We start from the raw sequence: 26,203 nt of genomic DNA, 5'->3' as shown, positions 1-26,203 counted from the left end.
CTTGTTTCTTATAAGTTTAGCCCCCAGTTTCACGAACAAGGTTTAAGGCTAGTCAAAATTAAATTGCATGTTTGAGCTGTCTCAACTCAAAATAACTTGCAGTGAGATGTCTTAAAATACATCAGTCATTTTTTTTCACCAGGTATCCAGGTGTCAGACCCTGATTGTGAAACTGGGCCTAGGTGTTCTGAACCATTGTGTTTTTAGGTTTAGATTTAATCTGTCTCCGTTTAAAACATCATAATGGCCAATTTATTTCCTAAGATTTTAGGCAACAAAATTATTAAGTTAAAAGACAAGCTGATTGAGTTTTTATATTGCGCTAATTAATGTTATTTATACAACGTCAAGAAAAATACATACATAAATTAGATAAATACTACTAAAATCCATAGAGTGGGCATAACTTGTAATATTTCTTTAAGAGAATTAAATGCAAATCACGTTTGGGTAAATTCGCACATTTAAAATGTGAAATATGCACTTTATTAGGTACACTCTACTAGTACCGCGTTGGACTCTCTTTTGCCTTCAGAACTGCCTTAATCCTTCATTGCATAGATTCAACAAGGTACTGGAAATATTCCTCAGAGATTTTGCTCCATATTGACGTGATGATCACGCAGTTGCTGCAGATTTGTCAGCTGCACATCCATGATGCCAATCTCCCCTTCTACCACATCCCTAAGGTGCTCTATTGGATTGACAACTGGTGACTGTGGAGGCCATTTGAGAACAGTGAACTCATTGTCATGTTCAAGAAACCACCCTGAGATGATTCACACTTTATTACATGGTGAGCAGTTGGGCAGGTGTACCTAATAAAGTGGCCAGTGAGTGTATATAAATAGGTTGCAGATATGATCAAGTTACTACTCTGTTAAACTTTTTAGGAAAAAATGAACTCGTAAAACAAATGCAAACTATATGACTAAGGTATTCTAAATATTCAGAGAGATGTTTGAAGAGCTAATCAAATGACCACTTATTTTCCCAACGAGGTTTTCTATAAACAACAAAAGGCAAAAAAGAAAAGCTTTTTTCAGTCTAAAGCTCCGGAATAAATAAGCACCAATAGGCTATAATGCATGTGTGGTGGAAGATTGCAGATACATGTGAATGTATGTGAGTGTTAAGGTTTGCTTTAAGGCATTCAGTTGGAAAGTGTGCTCTGTGTTTTACACCTTCAGTCATTATGAGCTAAAAATGAAAAGCATTTGTTAAAAAGCTATAAATAATCCAATAATGTTCAGGTTTGAATGTTAAAAATATTCCACCTCCTAAAAAATCCCTGTTGTTCTAGGTTGCGTCAGTGTTTATAAAGATCCTGTACAACTCTTTGCATATTCGTAGCATTAATGAACGAATCGCTGTTTTTCAAATCAGCCTCTAATCCTATAAATAGATTTTTAAAAAAGGCATTATTCCTATTTTATTTAATCCACGTTAACCGTTCCATCCCAGTATGAATTTTGCGCCCAAATTTGACTAAGTGCTTAATATATTAATACCAAAGTCTTGCACTCTGAAATCGTTACACCTTCAGAATTAAAAGAGCCCTAGATTGTCATCCAGTAACACTAAATATAACTTCAGAGAGGGTGGAGATATGCAAATGCGGAGGAAACATCATTGGTCACCAGGGGGTTGCAATGGTGATCATGCAGCCAATCGCTGAGCAGCCAGTTCCTCTACGTCCTCGCGGTTCTCGTTGATCTCGGTGAGCGTTCGCACAAACCGAGTCCACTCGTCCTGACGCGGCACCGAGATTTGCTGCAGAGAAACAAACAGATGCACAGAGTTCACTTGGATTTAGAGGAAGTCATATTCATATTTCATCTTAATTATGTTTGTTTTAATCAACTACGTGTCACACGTTTGAATCGACTGAATCTAACCTAGATTTAGTTTCTATTGTAGATTGTGTGTTAAAATAACAGGTTTAATCGTAATGTATTAATAAAGGATATATTTAAACGTTCATTTTATAATAAATTACTTATAATAAACATAAATATGAAAGTTTGAACAATACAAACACAGATTTAACTCTACAGGCATAACATTAAGTAAAATGGAAATACTTTACAGGGCTCAAAATTGCAACATTTTGTCGCATATTTGCCCGAAATTTTATCTATGCGACCCTGAAAATATATTTGGAAGCATTTGATGCCGTGCAACCAGTTTTCACAGCAAAATGTTCACCACATGCGCAGAATTAGGAGACAATCACTTATTAAGCATCTTTGCACCTAAAAACACCAAACGCAGTGTTCAGGAATGGTTTAAAACTGTTGACATGTTAACTTGCTGCAGTAAACAAAGCCCGTAATGCCCGCCCCGCCTTCAAACTCTTCTTTTTGGCCCACTGCACTAGAACAGAATGCGAATGGATTGGTTAATATCAGCTGTCAATCACTCAGTTCCGATGACAGGGAGCTACAGCCGCAGGTCTGGATACGAGAAAATGAAAAATAACACCGGCAGGTTTAGTTTTAGAAACCACCTAAAGTTACAAATAATGGCAGATCTGATTAGTGATCATGTGGTGAATGGCAATCCAGCATTTAAACTTTTCCAAGAGTGGATAAAAGACTTCCAGTGTTTAAAGTCCGTTATGAAAATCACTAAAGCATTCACCGTAAAGTCGGTGGGACGGAGTTTTGAGGTAACAGTGTTTGCCACTGAATCTGCACATTAAGCACGAGATGTTCTAACGTTATTTAATCCTTCATTTAATCCTTCAGTTGTGCGACTGACACAGTGTTCACCATCGCTAAAGAGCTGCATTCACTGAGATGAAACTAATATTGCAGCTCATGAAAAGACCATTACTGCTATTAAGATGACGTATGCAAATAATGTTATAAATAATAAAACAAGTTATATTTCAATATCATCTGTGCAATATCAGCACCTGTGAGAACAGCACAGTTATTATTGTTAATTCAGTTCATCTCATTCATGTCAAGCAGTGCGTGCAGGTCCGGTGGGCGCATGCAGATTTTTGTTTGTTAGTTAGATTAGAGTGTTAATATATAATGGAATCTGTTAATATAATACATGTAGTAACAGTGCTCATACTTTTTGGTGGGTGCACCTAAATTTTGGTTTGCCTAAATTTTTGAAGAGCACCGACGCTACCAAGAAAAAAAAAAGGTTAATTTCGAGCCCTGCTTTAATGTAAATATAACATAGCAACCGTCATTCAAGCAGCCATATTTACGTGCATAAATGAAATATAACTTATTTTTACTAAACTTTATTGTGCTTTCATTTTCTCCATCACACTCACGGCGAGATTTGTCAAACTGGCCTTTGAGAGTTTATCAGGCTGGTTATTTTAGTAGTGATGAGGGTCAGTAGAGGAAGCCTATTACAGATTTCAATGAACAATCTTAATATTAAAAAGAAAACAAGCTAGACCACAGCAGGATACATCAATATCGTAATGAATGCTCAAATAATGTAGCTAAGGCCCCGTTTACACTAGTGCGTTTTAGTTTGAAAACGCATAAGTTTTGCTACGGTTACGCCATCCGTCCACACTACGCCGGAGTTCTCGAGCGCCGAAAACGGAGCTTTTTGAAAACGCTGGAGAGGCCGTTTTCATTCTAAAACGCTGCTGCTCCGTCTCAGTGTGGATGGGGAAAGACGGAGACATCTGAAAACGGAGAACGGCTGCAAACGTTCGCCTCTCTGATTGGGGCTTTTCCTCAATATTAAGTAGCCCACACACAGTTCAGTCTCGCATCCTCTTCTTGTAAGTTAAGACTTCGCAAGTTTGATCAAGGCTGCAGTCTCCCCCTTCTCAGTTTGATATGGAAAACATACCGAGGACACGGGTAAATCTTCAAAGGGAACAGTGTACTTTATAACTTCATTCACATCACCTTGGCTACGTTGTTTCACTTTCTCAACAATAAAATGTAAACATGATTTAAGGAACTGCCTATTTTCATTTTAATATTAGCAACTAAACAGACAGCAGAAATGTTGAGGCACCGTGCTGCATATATGAGCGTCATCTTCACTGTGTGGATATTTATAACAAAACGGAGCCGATAACAACTGCCTCCTTTCATTTTCATTGAAAATACGAAACGCACCCTCTCTTTTGCTGAATATCAGTTTTAATAATCGATAATTATAAAAGTATAACATACAATAAGTTTATACATTGTAGGAAATAAAGGCAAGCGATCAGTCAATGTACCTGGATTAATCATTAACTTATCTTTGCGCTTAACCAAAACATGTTACCTGTGAACAAGTAACTTAATAGATTCCAATGACCAAAGTCAGGGAATTGGCCTATGTCGTTAGATAAAGACAACAACATGAATGAAATATCACGTTTAGCAAATATAGTGAGATTAGATCCAGCGGGAGATGCTTGATGAGCAGTCCGACAAGCAGAGCTCTCATCTGGGTAGAAATGCTGGAGCACTTGCCCGAGAGTGTGTGTGTGGTCACGTGATGTGCGTTTTCAGCGTTTTGGTGTGGACTGAGAGCTGTTCAGAAACTCTGGGTAAAACGCGAGTGTGGACGCGGATTGTTTTCATTCTACAACGCCGTTTTAAAACTAAAACGCACTAGTGTAAACGGGGCCTTAGTTGACAGCCAGCATCCCGTTTTTAGTAGGATCATGTCGTCTTTTATATACAGTAGGCCTATAGGTCTGTTATTTTTGATCGATACTCAGAATTTTGACATTGAGATGGGATCAGTTCCAAAATAATGGTATCTGTTCTATGTAGAATGCTGGTGTCGTTCTAGTAAATTAAAACTGATTCAGTTCAGTTCAGTATAAATGGCAATGACCTTTTTAATGACATTTTAAAGAATTAATGTAGTGTGTGTGTTATCCTCCTCACCTCTCCGACATCATAAATGTGCAGCTGACCCTCAGAGTCTCCGACAGCCACCTCTCTTCCTGAATGAGCCCAGCGCACACGGTTCAGTGCAGGGTTTCCTTCCACCGTCACACTGGCTGTAGGAACCTGAAACAGCAGGTAATGCTTCAATATTCATGGATTTGTTCATATTACAGTATATTACCGCTTGATTTGTGTACCTCGGTTTCATTGTTGAGGTTCCACAGGTCCAAATGGCCGACGCCGTCCACACAGGCGAACAGAGCCGGGTGAGTGGGAGACCACATCACATCATACACGTAATCTGAGTTATCCTCGAAAGAGTACAGAGGCTTGTTGTTCTGTCAGGAGAGAGACAAGATGAAGTTGTTTTATAAAAACCAAAGATTCAAAACTGTCTTCATTCAAAAAATCTTTAAAGGTCCCGCGAAGTGCTTTGAAATTTGCAATTTTATTCAGTGTTTCACATAATCTCGACATGAAGAGAGGGAGGAACATAGTGTAGCTCCTCTCCTTACAAAAACAGCCAATAGCATTTTGTTTTTAGTGAGAGTGGTTGAGCTAAAGCACATTAATTGTGAAGCGTCTTGAAGTGGGCGGGGCATGTCAGATACTAGAGAGCATTTGATTGGTCAGAAGATTTGATGAGAAACTGAAGTATGAGGTGACATGAATACAATCGTTGATCCATTTCGGCGGAAGTGACATACTACAAGATTTGCATGTTTATATCAGTGTTATATCTCCTAAAAGCTTGTTTTGTCACTGTTTTGGTGCGCAATAGATTATAGATATCTTAAAACTAACAATACTTATGTTAACATCTAAAAAAAACTTTATTTTAAATTCATGGGACCAAACCCGGAAAAAAGTACTCATGCAAGTAAATTACATACAAATCCAAATTACAGCGTAAACAAATTACAACAAAGTTATCTGTGCGAATGATGCAGAATGCATACCGTTTGCCACAGATATGTGGAATTCCCCTCAAACTTTTCTACTGTGCAAGTCCAAATAATAAACCCACACTATAAATTCATGTGTGGGTAAACCATCCCATGAGTGAACTAGAGCAATGGTGTAACAAAGGTTATCGGCACAAACGATGCAGAATGCACAACATGTTTGCAAATGTGGAATTGGCCTCAATCGTGTCTACCGCGCAATTCCAACGTGTTGACCCCAATCGAAAAATTCACATTTGAGTAAAACATCCTGTGAGTAAACTAGAGCAGGGATTCTCAACAGGTGGGCCGCAGCCCACTAGTGGGCCTCTGTGATCCTGGAGATATGCCGTGAGATAACTTAAACACTACAATTATACAATTACACTATAATTATTTGATTTCATTATTAAATATGTCATAATAAAATGATAGTAGTAATGGCATTTCCAGTTTTCTGTGATTGAACAGGTTAATTCAGACAGTACAAAAACAGCCTCACTGTTAATTACAGTAATATAATTTCCAACTAGGACTATGTTCTCTGTTGTAAAAAGCAAACAGTCACGCAAATGTTAAGGTAACGACGATGAGAATTATAATAATCAGCTCGCACTTGCCTCACGTCTGCGACTTGTACTGTTTCAGAGTTGTACAAGTCTGTTAATTCACAAACTATGCCTGCTCTCTTTGTGTAAACACTTTAAAATATCCTCATAGTTGTCCAAATTAATGCTTGCGAGTGTTTTATAACAGACGCGCACATGTACAGGTTATATATATATATACAGTTAAAGTCAGAATTTTTAGCCCCCCTGAATTATTAGACTCGCTGTTTATTTTTTCCCCAATTTCTGTTTAACAGAGAGAAGATTTTTTAAACACATTTCTAAACACAATAGTTTTAATAACTCATCTCTAATAACTGATTCATTTTATCTTTGCCATGATGACAGTAAATAATATTTGACTAGATATTTTCAAAGACTCTTCTATACAGCTTAAAGTGACATTTAAAGGCTTAACTAGGTTAATTAGGTTAACTAGGCAGGTTAGGGTAATTAGTCAAGTCATTGTATAATGATGGTTTGTTCTGTAGACTATGGAGAGAAAAAAATTGCTTAAAGGGGCTAATATATTTGTCAATATATAATAATATAATTGTCTAATATATTTATAAAATAGTGTTAAAAAATTAAAAACAGCTTATATTATAGCTGAAATAAAGCAAGTAAGACTAGTTATAAAAGTATTATCAGACATACTGTGAAAATTTCCTTGCTCTGTTAAACATCATTTAGGAAATATTAAAAAAAGAAAAAAAATTCAAAGGGGGGCTAATAATTCTGAATTCAACTATATATTAAATAAATAAGGGAATAATAGAGGGTAAAAGAAATGTTTAACTAATAAATAAAGCTTTAAAATAGGCATTTTCTCCGGCTTTTAAGAAATATTCGGTTGGCCTGCCCTTGAAGTGAAAAAGGTAAAGAACCCCTGCAAGTGACACAGTGCTTCGCATATGGTGTAAACCCAGCATGACTTAAGTGAAAATTAAAATAAATAAATAAATAAATAAAAGTTTTTGATGCAGTCCTGTAACTGAAAAAACAAGAAAAGAAAAACAAAAAAAAACTGCTTTTTCTCTTACCATAAAAATATTAGACTAAAATAAATAAATATGAACTAATGAAAAACTATTAAAATAATTCATTGAAATAAGCTGAACTTATGACTAAAATGAATAAATATGGCTTATTTATCTTTCAGGAGAGAAAAAAGCAGCACTGCTATTACCTAAAAGACATAAATTAAATGTTAATGTAATAAAAATACGTAAATAAATAAAGCCTTAAATTAAAGAAATCCATGCCTCATTTAAAATATTATCAGGTCAAATAATGGTGCATAATTGATGTGTACACAGTGTGGTGCAGTCAGCTATGTACATGCAGCGTTTAAGGCAATAGTGTGTTTGTCACCTTTGTGCCCCAGAGTTTAACAGTCCAGTCGAAAGAGGAAGTGACGAACAGGTGAGAGAAGTCGACCGGTCCTGCTGCTGTGTGGCAGTCCAGACCTGTGATTGGTCCATGATGACCCTCGAACATCTCACTGATGCCCGCTTTACTACAACACACACATTAACATGGTTCAGGTGTGAAACTGACACACTTGTGTACTTGTATACATAGTTTACAGTAACACTTCATAGGTATAATGTATTTTATACAGTAAAAACAGTTATTATATGAATGATATTGTCCCTGTAAACCAGCTTAATAGAGTACAGCTAAGTCATACCCATGTCATTATACAACTAATAAACCTGCACACACACCTGCCGTGTCGACACGCCGTGTAGACAGACCCATCCTCACTCCCCACCACAAAATTATTGACGTCACCCAAAGGAAACGACATTGAGGTCACAGCTACTGACTTAGACTGCTTGAAGACGAGCTCCAGGCTGTCCTGAAAACACACACACTCGAGCTGAGTCTGACTGCAGTTAAGAATCTGAATGAATGAGACCAAACGACTCCAATTTAAACTCTACTTGCGCTTCTGATGTTAGCAAAAATGCTACAAACATGTTAAATCCTAAAAAGACATGCAAATTCTAATTAGCAACATGTCAAACTTGTGCTAAAACACACTAGAAACATGTTAAAATGCTATGACATGATAGAAGAATGCTAGCAACATGTTCAGTTATTCCTAGCAACTCACTAAAACATTGTAGAAAGATGTTAGCAATGTAAATTCATGCTCATTATCGCTAGCTACTTACTAAAACATGCATGTTATCTAGGTGGTAGACATTAGGAACATGCTAGCCACATCCTAATTATTAATACCAACTGCTATCAGCTTGTTAAAACATGTTAGCCATGTTAAATTTGATAGAAGCATGCCAGCATTGTGTTAATTACATGCTAATTATTGCTAGCAAGATGTTAATTCACATTAATAGCATGCTACTTATTGCAATCAATTTATAAAACGTTAACTATGTGTTAGACATGTCAGAAGCATGCTAATTATCGATAACCATTTACAAAAAACTTAACTGTGTTAATTCATGCTAACATGCTAATGTTTTGGCAGCAACTTACTAAAACATGCTAATTGTGTGTTAGACATGTTAGAAACATGCTAAATAAAGAATAGTTCATGCTAACATGCTAATGTTTTGCCAGCAACTTACTAAAACATGCTAATTGTGTGTTAGACATGTTAGAAACATGCTAAATAAAGAATAGTTCATGCTAACATGCTAATGTTTTGCCAGCAACTTACTAAAACATGCTAATTGTGTGTTAGACATGTTAGAAACATGCTAAATAAAGATTAGTTCATGCTAACATGCTAATGTTTTGCCAGCAACTTACTAAAACATGCTAATTGTGTGTTAGACATGTTAGAAACATGCTAAATAAAGAATAGTTCATGCTAACATGCTAATGTTTTGCCAGCAACTTACTAAAACATGCTAATTGTGTGTTAGACATGTTAGAAACATGCTAAATAAAGATTAGTTTATGCTAACATGCTAATGTTTTGCCAGCAACTTACTAAAACATGCTAATTGTGTGTTAGACATGTTAGAAACATGCTAAATAAAGATTAGTTCATGCTAATATGCTAATGTTTTGCCAGCAACTTACTAAAACATGCTAATTGTGTGTTAGACATGTTAGAAACATGCTAAATAAAGATTAGTTCATGCTAACATGCTAATGTTTTGCCAGCAACTTACTAAAACATGCTAATTGTGTGTTAGACATGTTAGAAACATGGTTAATAAAGATTAGTTCATGCTAACATGCTAATGTTTTGCCAACCATTTACTAAAACATGCTAATTATGTGTTAGACATGTTAGAAACATGCTAACTAAGATTAGTTCATGCTAACAAGCTAATGTTTTGCCAGCAACTTACTAAAACATGCTAATTGTGTGTTAGACATGTTAGAAACATGCTAGCAACATGTTCATCCATGACAGGAACATTACATTATGTTAGCAAAGTGCTAAAAATATTGCACTAGATCAATCTTCCTTTATTTCTTTCCATTGTTCCAAAGACATTTCAAGTTATTTTGATAATAATTACACTATTGGATGTTTTCTATTTACACATGATCCAATATATTCCAATATGTACATTGTATTTGCAACTTTAACATGACTAAGCACCCCCTTTTTGAGGAAACAGCACTCTTTGTTCATCAGAAAGCAAGTAAATGTCATTACTGTACAAATGAATGGATCCTTGCAGAATAAAAGTATTAATTTCCTTTAAAAAGCAGACCTTATAGAGCTCCAGCATGTGTTACCTGTGGTGTAGACAGCATGTCCAGACTCCAGGAGCACATCTTGCCATCAGTGGAGATGCTGATGAGATTGTGTGCGTTCTGCGTCCCCACCACATTCACACAGTACACTGGGTGCTGGAGGGAGAGAGAGATGCTCAATATGATGGTCAATAGATGAAGCAGACGCAGTGATGTTGATCTGCTGTACCGTATGAGCCGAGGCTGAGAGTGGCGTCCTCTGCACTGGGGTGCGTTTGTTACTCCGGTTGTCCCACAATACGATCTGACCCGAGTATGTGCCTCCAACCACCAGATTAGGATGAAACTGCGCAAACGCTGCTGACATCACTGCAGACTGGAGAAAATAAAAGATAAATACTCATTAAATCATGTGATCTCAACATAACAGAATCAATATACACATAAAATAATACTACAATAAAATATTATTTTCTTAAAGGATTAATACATTAATACATAAATAGATAATAATAATAAAATTAATTCATTAATTTTTTTTTTTACAATAATTTAAAAAATTATTTGGTTAATTAAAACATTTGTAATAATAATAATGGCAATGACACATTGATTAAAATAAATAAATTAATTTAAAAAAGTGATTTGGTAATTTTGGTAATGGTGGTTGGATTAATATGTAATGAATTAATTTTATTATTATTATTATTATCTATTTATGTTGCAAAAATAAAAGTCCCAGTCCCATTTAATTGCGTTATTAAGAACAAGAACACAATAAGAAAAAAAGTACTTTCCCAGATTTATGCAGTGTGATATTCACCTGGCAGTGGAAGACATATTCTGGTGTGGTTTTCTTATATTTCATGTTCCAGACGAGAGCAACGCCATCCGGCTCATGTGGAGCTTCTTCATTACTGCAGTATGAGGCCACCAGCAGCTCTGGGTACTGACACACAATAATTATAATAATCAAATACCCGACACATTAGCATTGGGATTTACACTATTTGCAGCATGCTTCTGTAAATGCATATGTTGCTGTCAATCTGATGATGTCGTCCTGATGTCCACACTAATACGTTTTCGTAAAAAAACACATTTTTCTCTCTGTTTTGGCCTTCCGTCCACTGCGTTTTTAGGAAACAAAAACATATCTTTTTAAAAACGCAGTCCAAAGTGGATAGCATTATGTGTACCTGTGGAGACCAGTCGAGACAGGTGACCACTCGGTGTTTAGACCAGCGCTCGTCCGCAAACTGTCTGTTCAGCGAAAGTTTGGCTCCAGCCTGAGACTCCCTGAAACAAACACAATCAACAACATATATATATATATGCAATATCACATGAGTAGCAGTGCGATATGTGTATATGTTTGTGTATATAATTGTGTATATAAAAACAAAAGTCTCAAAAAACCCTTTTGTATGAGGAACTACTTTCTTCCGCGTTGGATTCAAATCATAAGCTGACAGTTGAACAGCTGAGCAAGCATCTTTTAAAAATTCTAACGACACTTTGGATCTAACAAGGAGTGCCGAGTTACTTCATAGCTCAATATGTTTGAGGTCGATATTGAGCTCTTTTTCAGCCAACCATGTCTTTAAACAATTTATGGCCCATACAGTTTGCCGCACAGTGTTGTATTCATGCTGATTTTTTTCTAAATATTCCAAATCTGCTGATGTAACTTCTTGTTTGCTCCATTGATGTTGTCTTTTCATCTTCTTCTTCATCTGATGGGCTTTCATAGCTTATTGACCTTATTCTCCGTAGACGAGCGGGCGCAGCCATTTCAATCTTTTTGGCACGAGACTTCTGGTCTCATTCACTTCCATTCATTTTTAGACATTAAAAACTGCTCGTTTCGCTGTTTGATGTTGCAAACTGATATTTCCTTGTTATATTATTCTACTTGGTCTGTATAGTCATGCAAACATTTGTTTGTAGAGCAAGTAGTTTGACCATTTTTTGCCGTTTATTATTCCTTGTCATTTCTCCCATAGGCGACTGAAACGGAAGTTCTAAAACAATCGCGAAAACAGGCACACTTCCGCATTTTAGAATAAGGTCAATATCGAAGGATATATTCATGGAAAATGTGTCATTTGCCATGTCTGTTTTGCTAAACAAATTCGCTGGGACGATTTGAAACTTTGTATCTTTTTAAATAGCTTGTTTGGAACTCCTTGCATGCGGAGTGATACAGTATACATGGGTAAAGAGGCTGTATGGATGCTGATATTACTTAAATATGTCACGGCTATCAGCCAATCAAATTCGAGAACCAGACAGAACTGTTGCATAAATATATATCAAACAGTGGAAAATCTAATTAATTCACAAATTAATAATAATAACGATAGTAAAAATATGTATATTTTGTGAGGCAATAAAATAAATGGAGGGTGTCACGGTAGCACAATCGCCACACAACAAGAAGGTCGCTAGTTTGAGCCCCGGCTGGGCCAGTTGGCATTTCTGCATGGAGTTTGCATGTTCTCCCCGTGATGGTGTGTGTTTCCTCTGGGTGCTCCGGCTTCCCCCACCGTCCAAACACGTGTGCTATAGGGGCCCTTGCGTTTGCTATAGCCCTAGTGTGTTCTTTTTATCTGACCCTACACACACAGACACACACCCCTCTTTATCCTGCAGGTCTCGTCCGCTGTAGTCGAAGAACACGTCCACCTGCTCAGACAGAGCGCGCTCCATGATGCGAGAGCTGTGGTCGAAGAACGTCACGAACTCCTCCGAGTGAAGAATCTGCTGTTTCTCTTCTTCCGTCAGCTCATGAGGAGACGCTGCACACACAAACATCAAGATACCCTTAAAGCCGGCATCAGAAAGAAGTTGCAATCCGCTTGTTAAGCTGTGACGTATGGATTAAAGGTTCTGGGTCCAAGCCTCTACCCATCTGAATTAAAATAAATAAATATCTTAAAGGACCAGGGGCTTGTACCATGAAGCCACATTAGCTGGCTATCCAGATAAGTTTGCACCAATTCTGGGTTTTATGTAACATGAAGGCAGCTCAACTCCTCCATAATACCAAGGCAACAAAGAGTGTTTAGTTGAGTTGAGTTGTCTCCATCTTCACCCGCAATTCATATTTGTTTGACAGAGTTTATAATTATTTTTTGTAGTTTGACAGCACTACCTTCATCTTCTTCTTTCTGAGAGTCTTTCTCCTCTTGAGGCTCCATTACAGGCTGCATCACAGCCAAATCTTCCTCCTCCTCTTCATCTACAGACAGCGGTGAAAGGTTAGTTTTATACACACACTGAACTATTAAACAAAAGCTGTGTGTGAGTACTTGGTTTTATATCCCAGTGGGGACTTGAACCTGAATGTACACAGATCTATGGGGACTTTTATCAACATGAGGAACAAAATAGATGTCCTCACAGGTAAACATGCTTCTAAGGGTGCTTTCACACCTACACTTTTGTTTCGGAACGTATCTCGTTTGCCCAGTTAGCGCGGTTCGTTTGGCATATGTGAAGAGGGCAATCGCGCTCTGTTCCGCGCCAAAGTAATCGCTCCGAGATCGCTTGAATGAGGTGGTCTCGGCTCGATTGAAACGAACCCTGGAGCGGTTCGATTGCAGTGAGAAAGCGATCCGATCCGAGCGCGGTTATGTCACAGTGTGTTATGGATATGTAATAGGCATACGGCCATATGAAGAGAGAATTATGAGTAGGGCGGGAAGTTTCACGAATCTCCGGATGCCCGCAAACGAGTGATGATCTCCGGGTAATCTCGCGTCTCCCTCCCGGTCCTCAAATAGGCTACGTCGCCCCTCACCCCTCCCCACCGCATCTCTCCTCAGACACGTCGCGCGCGCGCACCTTGTCAATCACTATCAAACCACGACCTCTCCCGACAGTTTAGCGGGACGCTGCAAAATAAACCCTGACACTCTGACCAATGTGAGGAGAGTTTACTCGCACGTGACTTGTTTTAGCTCTTTTGGTCCGATTAGAAACTTTGCAGTGTGAAAGCGAACCGCTCCAAGAGCAAATAGCAACAATGTAACATTTGTAATCTCTGTTTCTGATTAACTAAATCGATTCACAGGTGTGAAAGCACCCTAAATCAGACAGAATGAAGTATTTTCAAAATGTAAAAATGGTTTGGGGGAGGGGGAATTGAATATTGAGTCCCCACTGGGATATAGAAACACGTCTGTGTGTGTGTGTGTGTGTGTTTTACCCTCTTTGTGATGAGTCTGTGTGGGTGTCTGGGTCTCTTTTGAGTACGACACCATCTCTTTAGGAGGAAAGTCCACCTGTGTGACCTTCGACATGCCCAACTTAAGCGGGCCACGTCTGCAGAAATACAGCAAACTATGTTTAGACCAAAATTAATAATTACATTTTTATATATATATATATATATATATATATATATATATATATATATATATATATATATATATATATATATATATATATATATATATTCTTTTTATCTTTAAAAACAAATAATAAAAGCAAATAATTAATAATATTGGATTAAAGATTTTAAACATTATTTAAAAACTAATCCATTAATTAGTATGAACTAATTAATCACAATAAATAAATACCAAATAAATCAATTTACATATAATATGTTTTTTTATTAATTAAATAGTAATAAACATGTATTTATGCACATATAAAACCTAGAAACCCATTTCCTGAGGGATGATGATATGTCCTTATAAGAAGTATGTGAATTGCAGGTTTGTGAAAGTCAAAACAAAAGGTTGAAGCCCGGCAAAATTATACAGAATTTTCTATGTCATAGAAGGAATAAGAAATGATCAAATAAAAAAGTAACTATATTCACCGTAGGCTTTCCAGCAGCGAATAAATGCTCTAAAATATACTAACAGATTTAGTTTGCAAGGGTTTTCACTTGAAAATGTAATTCACGTCATATTCATACACAATCCGCTGATTGGTTAACCATGACGGTCCGTGAAGAAAGAAAGACAGCAAGAGTGAGAGGACGAGTGTGACAGAAGGATAAATGAAGGAGAGGAGGGTAAACAGAAGTCGAGTGATGTTAATGAGAGAGAGACAGCAGTACCCGAGCTGAGAGTCTGAATGGAGCAGTAGAGTAGAAGGATCAGAGTCCCAGTGAAGAGTCCTGTTAGACACACACATACACACACCCACGCGCACACACATGCATGCAGACAGGCACAAGGAGAGCAGAGTTGCTGTTAAACACTAATATACATGTGCATGCACACACGTACAAAATACAGGTCAGACTACTGCAGAGTCACATCATCATATAATTCACTACCTAATCCATATGTTTATATGCATGTCTGTGTGTAACTGGGTTTTAAAGGGGTCCTATTATGCCCCTTTTTACAAGACCTAAAATAAGTCTCTAATGTCCCCAGACTGGATATGTGAAGTTTCAACTCAAAATTACACACAGATAATGTTTTATAACTCTCTGAAACTGCCCCTTTTATGCCTTGATCCTAATTGTACCGTTTTGGTGACTGTCACTTTAAATTCAAATGAGATTGTGCTCTTTTCAAAAGAGGGCGGGGCTCCTATTATAAAGAGGGGGAGATTGTCACTAGTGGGCGGGGTTTTCACCCTCTGATGACACATATAAAGGAAGAATGTCAATCAAAGTGTTTCTGCAGACTGTTTTTATCAAGTGTGCTTATAAAAAAACAACAATTAAGACATTTTTACCATTAGAAGCTGGTTATATTCACAGATTGTTCCCACATAATTGTGTTAAAACCCCATTTAAAGTGATTTTTGCATAATAGGTCCCCATTTAAGTTCTATTATCAGCATAATTAATGGAATTAATGTTTTGATATTTGGATCATTTTCAGCCCAATAAAACTGGCCAATGAATTTCCTGGCTAATGTTTTTTATAAAAGCAAAATAATTTAAATTAAAAGTGCCGACCTGCAGTAATAAGTTTGCTATACTTTTTCCAAAAAAAAAAAAACTGAAATTAACTGATGCAACTTAAAACAATGAACAGAAATGACAGAAAACACTGATCATTTTAAAAGAATTGGAAATGAGTTGAAAGCATGGCAAAAGATTTTGCAGTGAAACATGAAGGAATATGAAATGAAGAGCTTCAAGCAAAGTTTAGTTGTTTATATTTGCCATACAGTACATGCGTTTTTTCCTCGTTTATCTAATGAACAATAAAACAAATCAAATATGATTTAAAAATCATTAATTTGTAATTAATTTAATTTTAACAAATCAAATATGATAAAGAATCATTTATTTGCAGAGTATTTAATTCACTCAATTATTCAAAATTAGGGTGGAAAATGATATGCTTATTTATTATATATAAAAAACATATTAACCAAACTACTCTATCATTCAAAAGTTTGGGGTTAGTATGTTTTATATACAGTTGAAGTCAGAATTATTAGCCCCCCTTTGATTTTTTTTTTTTCTACTTTTTTAATATTTCCCAAATGATATTTAATAGATTCAGGAAATTTTCACAGTATGTCTGATAATATTTTTTCCTCTGGAGAAAGTCTTATTTGGTTAATTTCGGCTAGAATAAAAGCAGTTATTAATTTTTTTAACACCATTTTAAGGGCAATATTGTTAGCCCCTTTAAGCAAATTCTTTTTTTTTTTTGATAGTCTACAGAACAAACCATCATTATACAACAACTTTCCTAATTACCCTAACCTGCCTGGGTAACCTAATTAACCTAGTTAAGCCTTTAAATGTCACTTTAAACTTTATAGAAGTATCTTGATAAATGTCTAGTCAAATATTATTTACTGTCATCATGACAAAGATAAAATAAATCAGTTATTAGAAATGAGTTATTAAAACTATTATGATATGAATGTGTTAAGAGACTTTTCTCTCCGTTAAACAGAAATTGGGGAAAAAAATAAACAGGGGGGCGAATAATTCCCACTTCAACTGTTTATTATATAATTAATTTATTTAAAAAAAAAATTTAAAAGAAGCATCTCTCTCAATGAGCCTCCATTTATTATTTGATCAAATTACGGTAATACCGTGTAATAGTATTATAATTATTTTTTTATAGTAAAATGTTATTAAAGTAAAATTTTTACTTATTCCTGTCTTGCAAAGCTGATTATTCGGCATAATTAGAAATCATTCAAATATCAATTAAATTCAATATTTGCTTTACTGGCATGACAAATGTTACAAATGTATTGCCAAAGCATTTATAAAGTTTACATTAAAAAGAATATATATACATTATATATACATACATATATACAATATGCATATATATTGTTTAAAAAGTAGTAGTAAAACATAGTAGTAGTAGTAAATGTAGTAGTAGTAAAGTTAAATAAAAAAATACAAATAAAAAAAAAATAATAATAAATCAGAATAAACTGTACATTTAACAATCAACATTTGTTTATCATTCTAATATCAAGAACTGCAACTCAGGAAACGATTTGAGTTATCAGTGTGTGCTGCTTTGTGTTTTGTGGAATCTATTATATAAAGCTTTCGTTGGTGAATAAAAAGTTCCAAACTACATTTCGTTAATTAAAAAATGCTTACATTTTGTGACATTACAAATGTCTTTACTGGCATTCTGACCGCAAACTTTTGAATGCTATTTTATTTCCATCTTATTTTTGCACACTCTGAGTTCAACATTCATTTCATAAACTTCCATTCAAAAGAACTGAAACAAATCAATTCAAACAATAAGTATGTGCAAGAAATAATCTTAACCTGAACAATAATCTTAACAAAAGCACAATGAAAACTTAAAGAGAGACTCTTTTTGGTTTTATGCTTTATATTTATCCAGCAGGAAAACTAAATTACTCTTGATATTTTTAAAAGGCACTACTATCACATTTGCTCCTCCAAAGTATTTTTTCTTTGCATTACAGTACAGTAAGACTCCGTATATGTATGTAATATTACAGATTATATTGATGATATTACAGAAAGACTGCTGAAAGTCATTTATTAATTCAAATGAACTACTGTACCCAGTAGTGCCCAGTTTTAAATAATCCTTTACATTTCAACAGAAGTTACTCCTATAGCTCGTGCAAAGCATCATGCACTATTGGAAAAACGTGGATAGAATTACTATAATACAAAAGTCTGTGAAATGAGAGATCTTGGTCAAACCGGCTCTAGAGTCTCTGTTGTCAGTGTAAACAGTCTCACCTCGGGCCCGTCCCGCCGTCTCCGGAGTCCTGGCTGCCCGTCTCACTTGGGGTTCCCACTGATTTGGCAGAAGGGGACATGGGAGGGGGGACTAAATAGTGAAACAGACACGTATCCTCTGTTACCACACGCAGAGGCTGAACTACGCTCACACACATGCATGTACAGTACACACACACATGCATAAGCAAAGGGAGGGAAAAACACATTAAAATAAACAGATAGCAGGAAAAAGCAAGGGTAAGGTGGTAAATAAGCACAAAAAGCAGTAAAATCGAAGAGGATTGAGCGAAACAAAAAAGAAAAGACAAAAAGGGCAGTGGTTAATATTCATGCACGATCCACATGCGTTAAAAACACATCAGTGATCATTCCTTAGAAAGGTTGTTTCCCAAAATAATTAATAAATAATTTTTAAATATGTATTTACTGTATATATACTGTCAAATAAATATATATACATACATATATTTGCACACACACTACTTGACAAAAGTATTGTTGTCGATCCCAGTTGTAAGAGCAAAAAATAATAACTTCACTTCTAGTTGATCACATGGAAAACAATACCTATTGGAACCTGCATAGATCAAAGATTCTCACAGAAATCAGTCAAGTTTGGTGAAGGAAAAATCATGATTTTGGGGTTCCATTCAGTTTGGGTGCGTGCAAATGATCTGCAGAGGGGATGGCAACATCAACCACCTGAGGTATCAAGACATTTGTGCTGCCCATTACATTACAAACCACAGGAGAGGGCAAATTCTCCAGCAGGATAGCGCTCCTTCTCATACTTCAGCCCCAACATCAAAGCTCCTGAATGCAAAAAAGGTCAAGGTGCTCCAGGATTGGACAGCCCCGTCACCAAACATGAACATTATTGAGCATGCAGGGTAAGATGAAGGAGGAGGCATTGAAGATGAATCTAAAGAATCTTGATGAACTCTGGGAGTCCTGCAGGAACGCTTTCTTTGCCATTCCAGATGACTTTATTAATCAGTGATGTGAGTCATTGCAGAGATGTATGGATGCAGTCCTCCAAGCTCATGATGGAGTCAGACACAATATTCATTCTGTCTCCACTGCAGCATGACTTTATATTCTATACTGGACATTATTTCTGTTAAGTGTCAAGACTTTTGTCTAAGCAAAGTCAGACCTTACTGTCCTAATTAAATCATTAATAATCAAGACATGATCATATTTTATTTCGGTGATATAAGCGTAATCTAGAGGCCTTTGCCTTTCATATAAGCCACTTCTGATACCAAATGATCAACTAGAAGTCAAGCTATTATTTGTTGATCCTAAAACTTAGATAGGTGACAAAACTTTTGTCAGGTAGTGTATGTATATATGTATATATATGTGTGTGTGTGTGTGTGTGTGTGTGTGTGTGTGTGTGTGTGTGTGTGTTTGTGTGTTCCTTTTATTTCACTTAATGGGGAAACAAGCTTTCATACATTATAAATTGTTATAATAAAGAAAGGAAAAGAAAGAAAAATAAAAAAAGGAAATTGATGATATTTACATGAGTACAAAAAAATAGGTTTAATCTAATGATTTGGGTTCTTCTCAGTTGATGCAAAATGGGTCATAATATATATGTTTTTATTGAATAATACAATCTATACAGCTTTCTCTACACCAGTGTTTCTCAACTGGTGGGTCGGGTCATGGGAATGTTTTCAGTGGGTCGCGGAGTGTGTGGTCAAAAAAACAACAAAAGTTACATTTTTTACTTTTGTTTTTGCTTATACTGGACTTTTATTTTGAAATGCGTGCACGACAACTCTACCGTTTTTCATAAGAATTTTCATTTAATTATTGCAACAAATATGTCGAAGCGCAAGTGCGACCCCGAATATGTAAAGTATGGATATATATATTGATGACAAAAAAGACTTAAAGCCTCAGTGTCATATTTAGTGAGGAGCTCTCATAAGAGAGCATGAAACCTTCTAAATTAAAACAACATTTAGAAACCAGAAAACATGTTTTATTAACAGTTTATTATTAACAGCATTTGTCGTTTTTACTTTGTAATATTACTATAATTTGATCCATTTTGTTAAATGACAGCAATAAAATATTGTTTATTTGTAAGTCTTGGTGAATTTCTTATGATGTATCTGTCACTACTTGTTTATGTTAACAAATAAATACAAATTAAGAATAATTCCTAAAATTGTATAAGAGTTCCTAAAAATTTTGGGTCGCTGCTTGATGACCATGTGAAAATGTTGGTCCCATGGCTAAACCAGTTGAGAACCCCTGCACTACACTGTAAAACGTAAAAACTTAAGCAAATTACTTTGACTTGTTACAATTAATAGAATTAAATTTGCCGAAGGAGTAATATAAGTAATAAATTAATTTAGTTCTTTTAGGTGTAACAAGTTTTAGTAACTTATTTATAGCAAGTACAAGTATTGTTTGCTATTAATGGCGAACAATATTTCTACTTGCCACAAAACATAAAAATAGTATTATTATTATTATTATTATATTAACATTGGAAGGAAATTATTTGTACTGTACTATATGTACTGTTCCATTTTTGTTCTCTTAAATAAATAACTAAAATTTGTTACACATAAAACAACTTAATTTATTACTGAAAACTCAAGCTTGTCAAACTTAATTGATTTAATTATAACAAATCAAAGTAATTTGTTTAAGTTTTCACATTTACAGTGTATTGTCTCATAATGACAGATTTTCGAAGTTTCTGATGGTGTTGACTTAAATATTTAAGCTGTGTTTTAGGGCATTTTCAGACTTGTCAGTTGTGAGTGTGCTCTGTTTATCATCTGGTATTCAAATATAAATTGCTGTATTAATAATTTGGGAGCTGCCATTATCAGTCACTCATTTTGCATACAAACTAAAACACGTGTTCACACCAAACGCAGAGCGTGGAGTCAAGGTGGATGCTATAGTTTAGTGAGGGATGATTTTCTCATATTTTTGGCTTGCGCTACAGATGCCTTTTCAATGGTTACAGGTTTCCAACATTCTTCAAAATATCTTCTTTGTGTTTAACAGAAGAAAGAAAGTCTTCTATGTTTTCAAATAAGTGCAGAGTGAGTAAATGATGACAGAATTTAAACTATCCCTTTTTAAGCTCACCCATAGATTATTTTGGTCCAAATCTATATTAATGTTCCAAAACTAAAAAGCTTTTTTATCCATTTACAGTCTGTTTTCATGCTTCAATGTAAAGTCTTTCCTCCGCATTCTAAAAGTTATAGAAAGTGGATCAAGCTTTTACAAAATATAAAAAGTATATATAAAATATAAACTCTCTATAAGTGTTTTGTTTTTTTAGTAGGTTGTACATGAGTTACTAATAAAAATAAATAAATAATAATTGAAAAAGCATGCCTGTTAGAACAGAAGTGACTTAATTACAGTAAGTGATTTTGAATGCATTTACCCATGGAGGCATCTGTGATCCCCATGCTCTGTAACAGAGCCTCTGCCTCCCTCCTCTTTCTCTCCAGATCAGAGTCTTCCTGTGGGGGAGACGCTCCTTCCTTTCTTCCATCCAGCTACAGGAGGAAAGAGAAAGATTATTATATGAATTATTTGCCCTCCTGTGAATTTATTTCTTTTATCAAATATTTCTCAAATGATGTTTAACAGAGCAAGGAAATTTTCACAGTATTTGCTATAATATTTTTTCTTCTGGAGAAAGTCTTATTTGTTTAATTTCGGCTAGAATTAACGCAGCTCTTAATTTTTTCTAAACTATTTTAAGGTCAATATTATCAGCCCCCTTAAGCTATTTTTTTTTTTTACCCAACAAACCATCGTTATACAATGACTTGCTTAGTTATACTATTTAAGCATTTAAATGTCACTTTAAGCTGAATACTAGTATCTTGAAAAACATCTAGTCAAATATTATGTACTGTCATCATGGCAAAGATAAAATAAATCAGTTATTAGTTATTAGTATTTTTGTTAAACAGAAATTGGTGGGAAAAACAAAAGAATGCTAACTAATATACTCTGCAGCAAAATGAGAGAGAGAGAGAGAGAGAGAGAGAGAGAGAGAGAGAGAGAGGGATAGAGAGAAAGATAGCAAAGACATCATATGACTGCAGCTCAGGCCACGGCTCACCTCTTTTTTCTTGCGCTCTTCCTCTTTCCTCTTCTTCTCCTCTCTGATCTGGGCCAGACGTTGCTTCTTTCTTTCTAACTCCGCTTTCAGCTCACTTTTGTCAGACATTCTGCACGTTTAAATCAAATCAGGCCTTGTTAGTGTATTTGCAAAAATAAATCAAGTAATCAATGTAATTATAAGTAAAATAAAGGCTTTTTTACAACACAATGCAAACAAGAAGTCTTCAAAACAAAGAGCTTTTAACAAATTATAGCAAAATTGTATGTATTTTATTTACTTTCTGCTGCTAATATTTGCTTATAAGGTTTTGATAATAATTACAATTCAAATGATGCTATATATCATGTATAACCACCAGTGTTATCTGTCATTATTATAGCGTGTTTGTCAAAATTTAAATTATTAATTTTTTGTTTATATATTTTTTCATTAAAATGCAACAAATGGGTAATTTATTATAAACATACTGTTTTGTTTTTTTTAATGTCTATACAGTTTAAATTATTTATTAATTTATTATATATGTATGTGTATATATATTTCCAAATAATTTTTATTTAATGTAAATAATTTTTTGACTTTAATTATTTTATTGATTTAAGTTCAACTAAATGAAAGTTGCCTTCGTAACTAGCGTAACAATAACTTAATCTGTTTTATTTATTTTACTTTGATTAACATATTTGCACAGTTTTAACAATCATAACCTGATATAATGGCATGGTCATTACAGTCTCATACATTCTGTTTATAAGCAGATATTACATGGGCAGCCTCTAGTGGTCATTGTGGGAATCAGACTGAGGTCATTCTGGTCCGCACCCATGAGCTCATCCAGTACTGCAAACACACCATGCTTCGTCAACAGTCCACTGCTCAAATAACTACTACAGAATATGTATGTATGTATCTATCTATCTATCTATCTATCTATCTATCTATCTATCTATCTATCTATCTATCTATCTATCTATCTATCTATCTATCTATCTATCTATCTATCTATCTATCTGACCATCTGTCTGTCCATCCTTCTATCTATCTTTCTATCTATTTATCTGTGCTTTTTTGATCGGTTGTATTTAACAAAAACAATGCCTTATTGAAAATAGCAATGGTTCATTAGGGTGGCAATTTATCAATGAAAATAGCTTTTATTCCACAAGTTTCACAACACAATTTGGATTAATTGAAGCAATTTATTCTCTCACATCTGCAACGTATTTTCCACTGAGTTAATATTAATCTTATCAAAACACAGCCATTAAACCAGATTTAATATTTCATGCATCATAAATGTCCACATTCATCAGAATAATACAAAATAGACAAAATGTTTGATAAACAGGACTATAATATATTAAATATATGAAAACTATTAATTTCTCCATGCTGTGTTTAGTTGATAAAGTTTTCAACAGGTCAAATTTCAAACATTACTGAAAATATGTTTGCTTCTAAAATATGAAAACCATTTTAAAAACATGACAGTAGTTAAACTATATTTTAAAATCCCATTGCATTATAATTCCACTACATTAAAGGGATAGTTCATCTAAAAATTGAAATGTCTTCATCATTTACTCAAACTCAGTCCCTTTAAACTACTTCTGAATGACATCACTGTTGGCAGTATGCTAGAATAGATATTTATGAGCAAACTACATGTATAAAATCACATATGTGACTTCATTAAATAATAATTATTATATTAATAATAATTTTTAATTAATAACCGTTTGTTTTTGTTTATTAATAGAGAGCTCAATGAGTTTATTTAGCCTAGTAAGTTATACAAACCCAATGACACACACACACACACACACACACACGGGACACTCCTGTAAGAGTCCCGGATGGTCAGTCAATATGGCTGCATAGCGAAAACCCCGGTTGAAAGCTCACAACTAACATAAAAAACACAATTTAAAACGATAAACACTTTAATAACATTTTATTTACATTATTTAAGCTGCGCGCGCGAAACCGTTTATTTGAAGCGCAATAAATAATACTAACGTTACACCATCAGTCTAGTTGCATCAGCTGTTCATTTTATGTTTGTTTTTTTAACACTACAAACCATTTGTGTTCATATTTTAAAACGGAAGTGGTTTTCTGCTTTGTTTGTGTTTATTTCAGTAAGTCTTTGTAAGGTAACTTAGCGTCCAGTGTAAATGACAGTTAACCGCACACGTCAACGGCCCTCAGGAATCAATGCTGAAACATCGCCATTAAAGACACTATTATTCACTTTAACAGAGAAAATACTACTGTTAGTGAGGAAAAACATTAGTCTTACTTGAAATAAATTGTTAGCGGCTCGGAGTCTGTACGGGGAGGATTATTGTTCTTCAGCGGACTAATAAGTTATTATCCTCTTTCTCTTGTTGTGACAGCAGCGGCGGCGCTGGATCTGGGATGCGGCTACGGGTGCCGTGAGGCGCTGTTCCCAAACTGAGCAGATGATGCGTTTCAAGACATTGGCCACTAGATAGCGCACTTTCACTTAAGTGATGGACTAAACTTTAAATGCGCTTAATAAAATAATAGTAGCTGTAACATGAATAATTTTTAAATGAATTAAACTTATGCAATAAAATAATATAAATTGTAATATAAATATTTAAAATGAGTTAAATTTGTACAATTAAATAATATAAATTGTAACATAAATATTTACAATGAATTAAATTATACAATTAAATACTGTAAATTGTAACATGAATATTTCAAATGAATTAAATTTTTGCAATTAAATAATATAAATTGTTTCACAAACATTTAAAACAAATTAAGATGTGAACCAAACTTGTTAAAATAATAATTTAGCTATATCCACGGACCAGGGTCGGGCAGAAATATAAATAAATTAATATGTTAGAAATAAATGATCAAAAAAAAGGTTAATCTTTTGCAGTTTCAAGGTCCATTACAAAACACACACATATACACACACACAGAGAGAGAGAGAGAGAGAGAAAGAGAGAGAGAGAGAGAGGGAGGATACAGCCCAAAAATAGTGTATAATCCATCCTATTATTAATGAAAAAAATAATAATAATTGATGAATTTTGATTAAAAAATGTATGTATATTATATATAAGCAAACTGAAACTTTGACAACATAAGCTTTCTTTTTAAAACATTTTTTGTTAATAATAAAACCTTTAAAATTATTAGCATAATTTTTAAACTATTTAAACAATATCTTTTTGCTTTATGTATTTTACAACAAATAACAAAAATGACAATGTACAATAAATTACATCAAATATGTCACTTCATTTAATAATAATAATAATAATAATAATAATAATAATAATATGTAGGTATACTGAAACTTGGACAACATAACTTGTATTTTTTTACACATTATTTTTAAATAATAACATTAAATATGAAACTTTTTAAACAATATTTTGCTTTATATATTTTACAACAAATATCACAAATAATCATTTACATTATATGCATAATTTAATTTATTATTATTATTATTATTATTAATAAAACTGTTTAAACATTTTTGCGTTATATATTTTACATCAAATAACACAAATAATAAATTACAATAAGTAAATAAAGCATAAACAATTACATTAATAAGCTTTGATTTACATTGAAATCAAAGCTTTACATTGAAGAAGCTTTAAATTAAAGAAGAAACATAATGAAATACATTTACACTGTTTTTCATACTACTATAAATAAACCATCTTTAAATTCACTAAAAAGATTTATAAGCAGTC

At 34.4% G+C, this 26,203-nt stretch overlaps 1 protein-coding gene across 4 annotated transcripts; it reads right to left on the bottom strand.

The window, feature by feature from the left end:
• Window positions 1-451: 451 nt before the first annotated feature.
• Window positions 452-24,874, bottom strand: dync1i2b (dynein, cytoplasmic 1, intermediate chain 2b). 4 transcript variants are annotated; one of them, XM_009302110.5, is made up of 17 exons: window positions 24,754-24,874; window positions 22,449-22,557; window positions 21,759-21,873; window positions 18,320-18,461; window positions 15,203-15,262; window positions 14,339-14,454; window positions 13,283-13,369; window positions 12,764-12,926; window positions 11,325-11,424; window positions 10,949-11,074; window positions 10,355-10,501; window positions 10,168-10,281; window positions 8,166-8,299; window positions 7,810-7,954; window positions 5,081-5,221; window positions 4,881-5,006; window positions 452-1,773 (listed from the first exon to the last, which is right to left on the bottom strand). In XM_009302110.5, exons 2-17 carry the CDS (start codon window positions 22,554-22,556, stop codon window positions 1,660-1,662), a joined length of 1,938 nt encoding a protein of 645 aa, XP_009300385.2. In that variant the 5' UTR covers window position 22,557; window positions 24,754-24,874; the 3' UTR covers window positions 452-1,659. The 4 variants fall into 4 exon arrangements, with proteins under 4 accessions (XP_009300385.2, XP_009300386.2, XP_009300387.2 ...); XM_009302111.5 differs by having other exon boundaries at window positions 18,320-18,410; XM_009302112.5 differs by lacking the exon at window positions 15,203-15,262.
• Window positions 24,875-26,203: the final 1,329 nt, after the last annotated feature.

This window comes from Danio rerio, chromosome 6 (genome assembly GCF_049306965.1).
Source record: "Danio rerio strain Tuebingen ecotype United States chromosome 6, GRCz12tu, whole genome shotgun sequence".
Classification (NCBI taxonomy): Eukaryota; Metazoa; Chordata; class Actinopteri; order Cypriniformes; family Danionidae; genus Danio; species Danio rerio.
Note: the sequence above shows the minus strand (reverse complement) of the source record. Positions and strands in the feature narration are given on the sequence as shown.

Bases quoted from the DNA above. Each gene is read 5' to 3' on its own strand.
- dync1i2b (XM_009302110.5), bottom strand. From the start codon at position 22,556: ATGTCTGACAAAAGTGAGCTGAAAGCGGAGTTAGAAAGAAAGAAGCAA. The intron at 18,462-21,758 runs GTAAATGCATTC...GTGTGAGCGTAG, and splicing joins GATCACAGATGCCTCCATGG to TTCAGCCTCTGCGTGTGGTA. The intron at 13,370-14,338 runs GTAAAACACACA...CGCTGTCTGTAG, and splicing joins ACAGACTCATCACAAAGAGG to ATGAAGAGGAGGAGGAAGAT.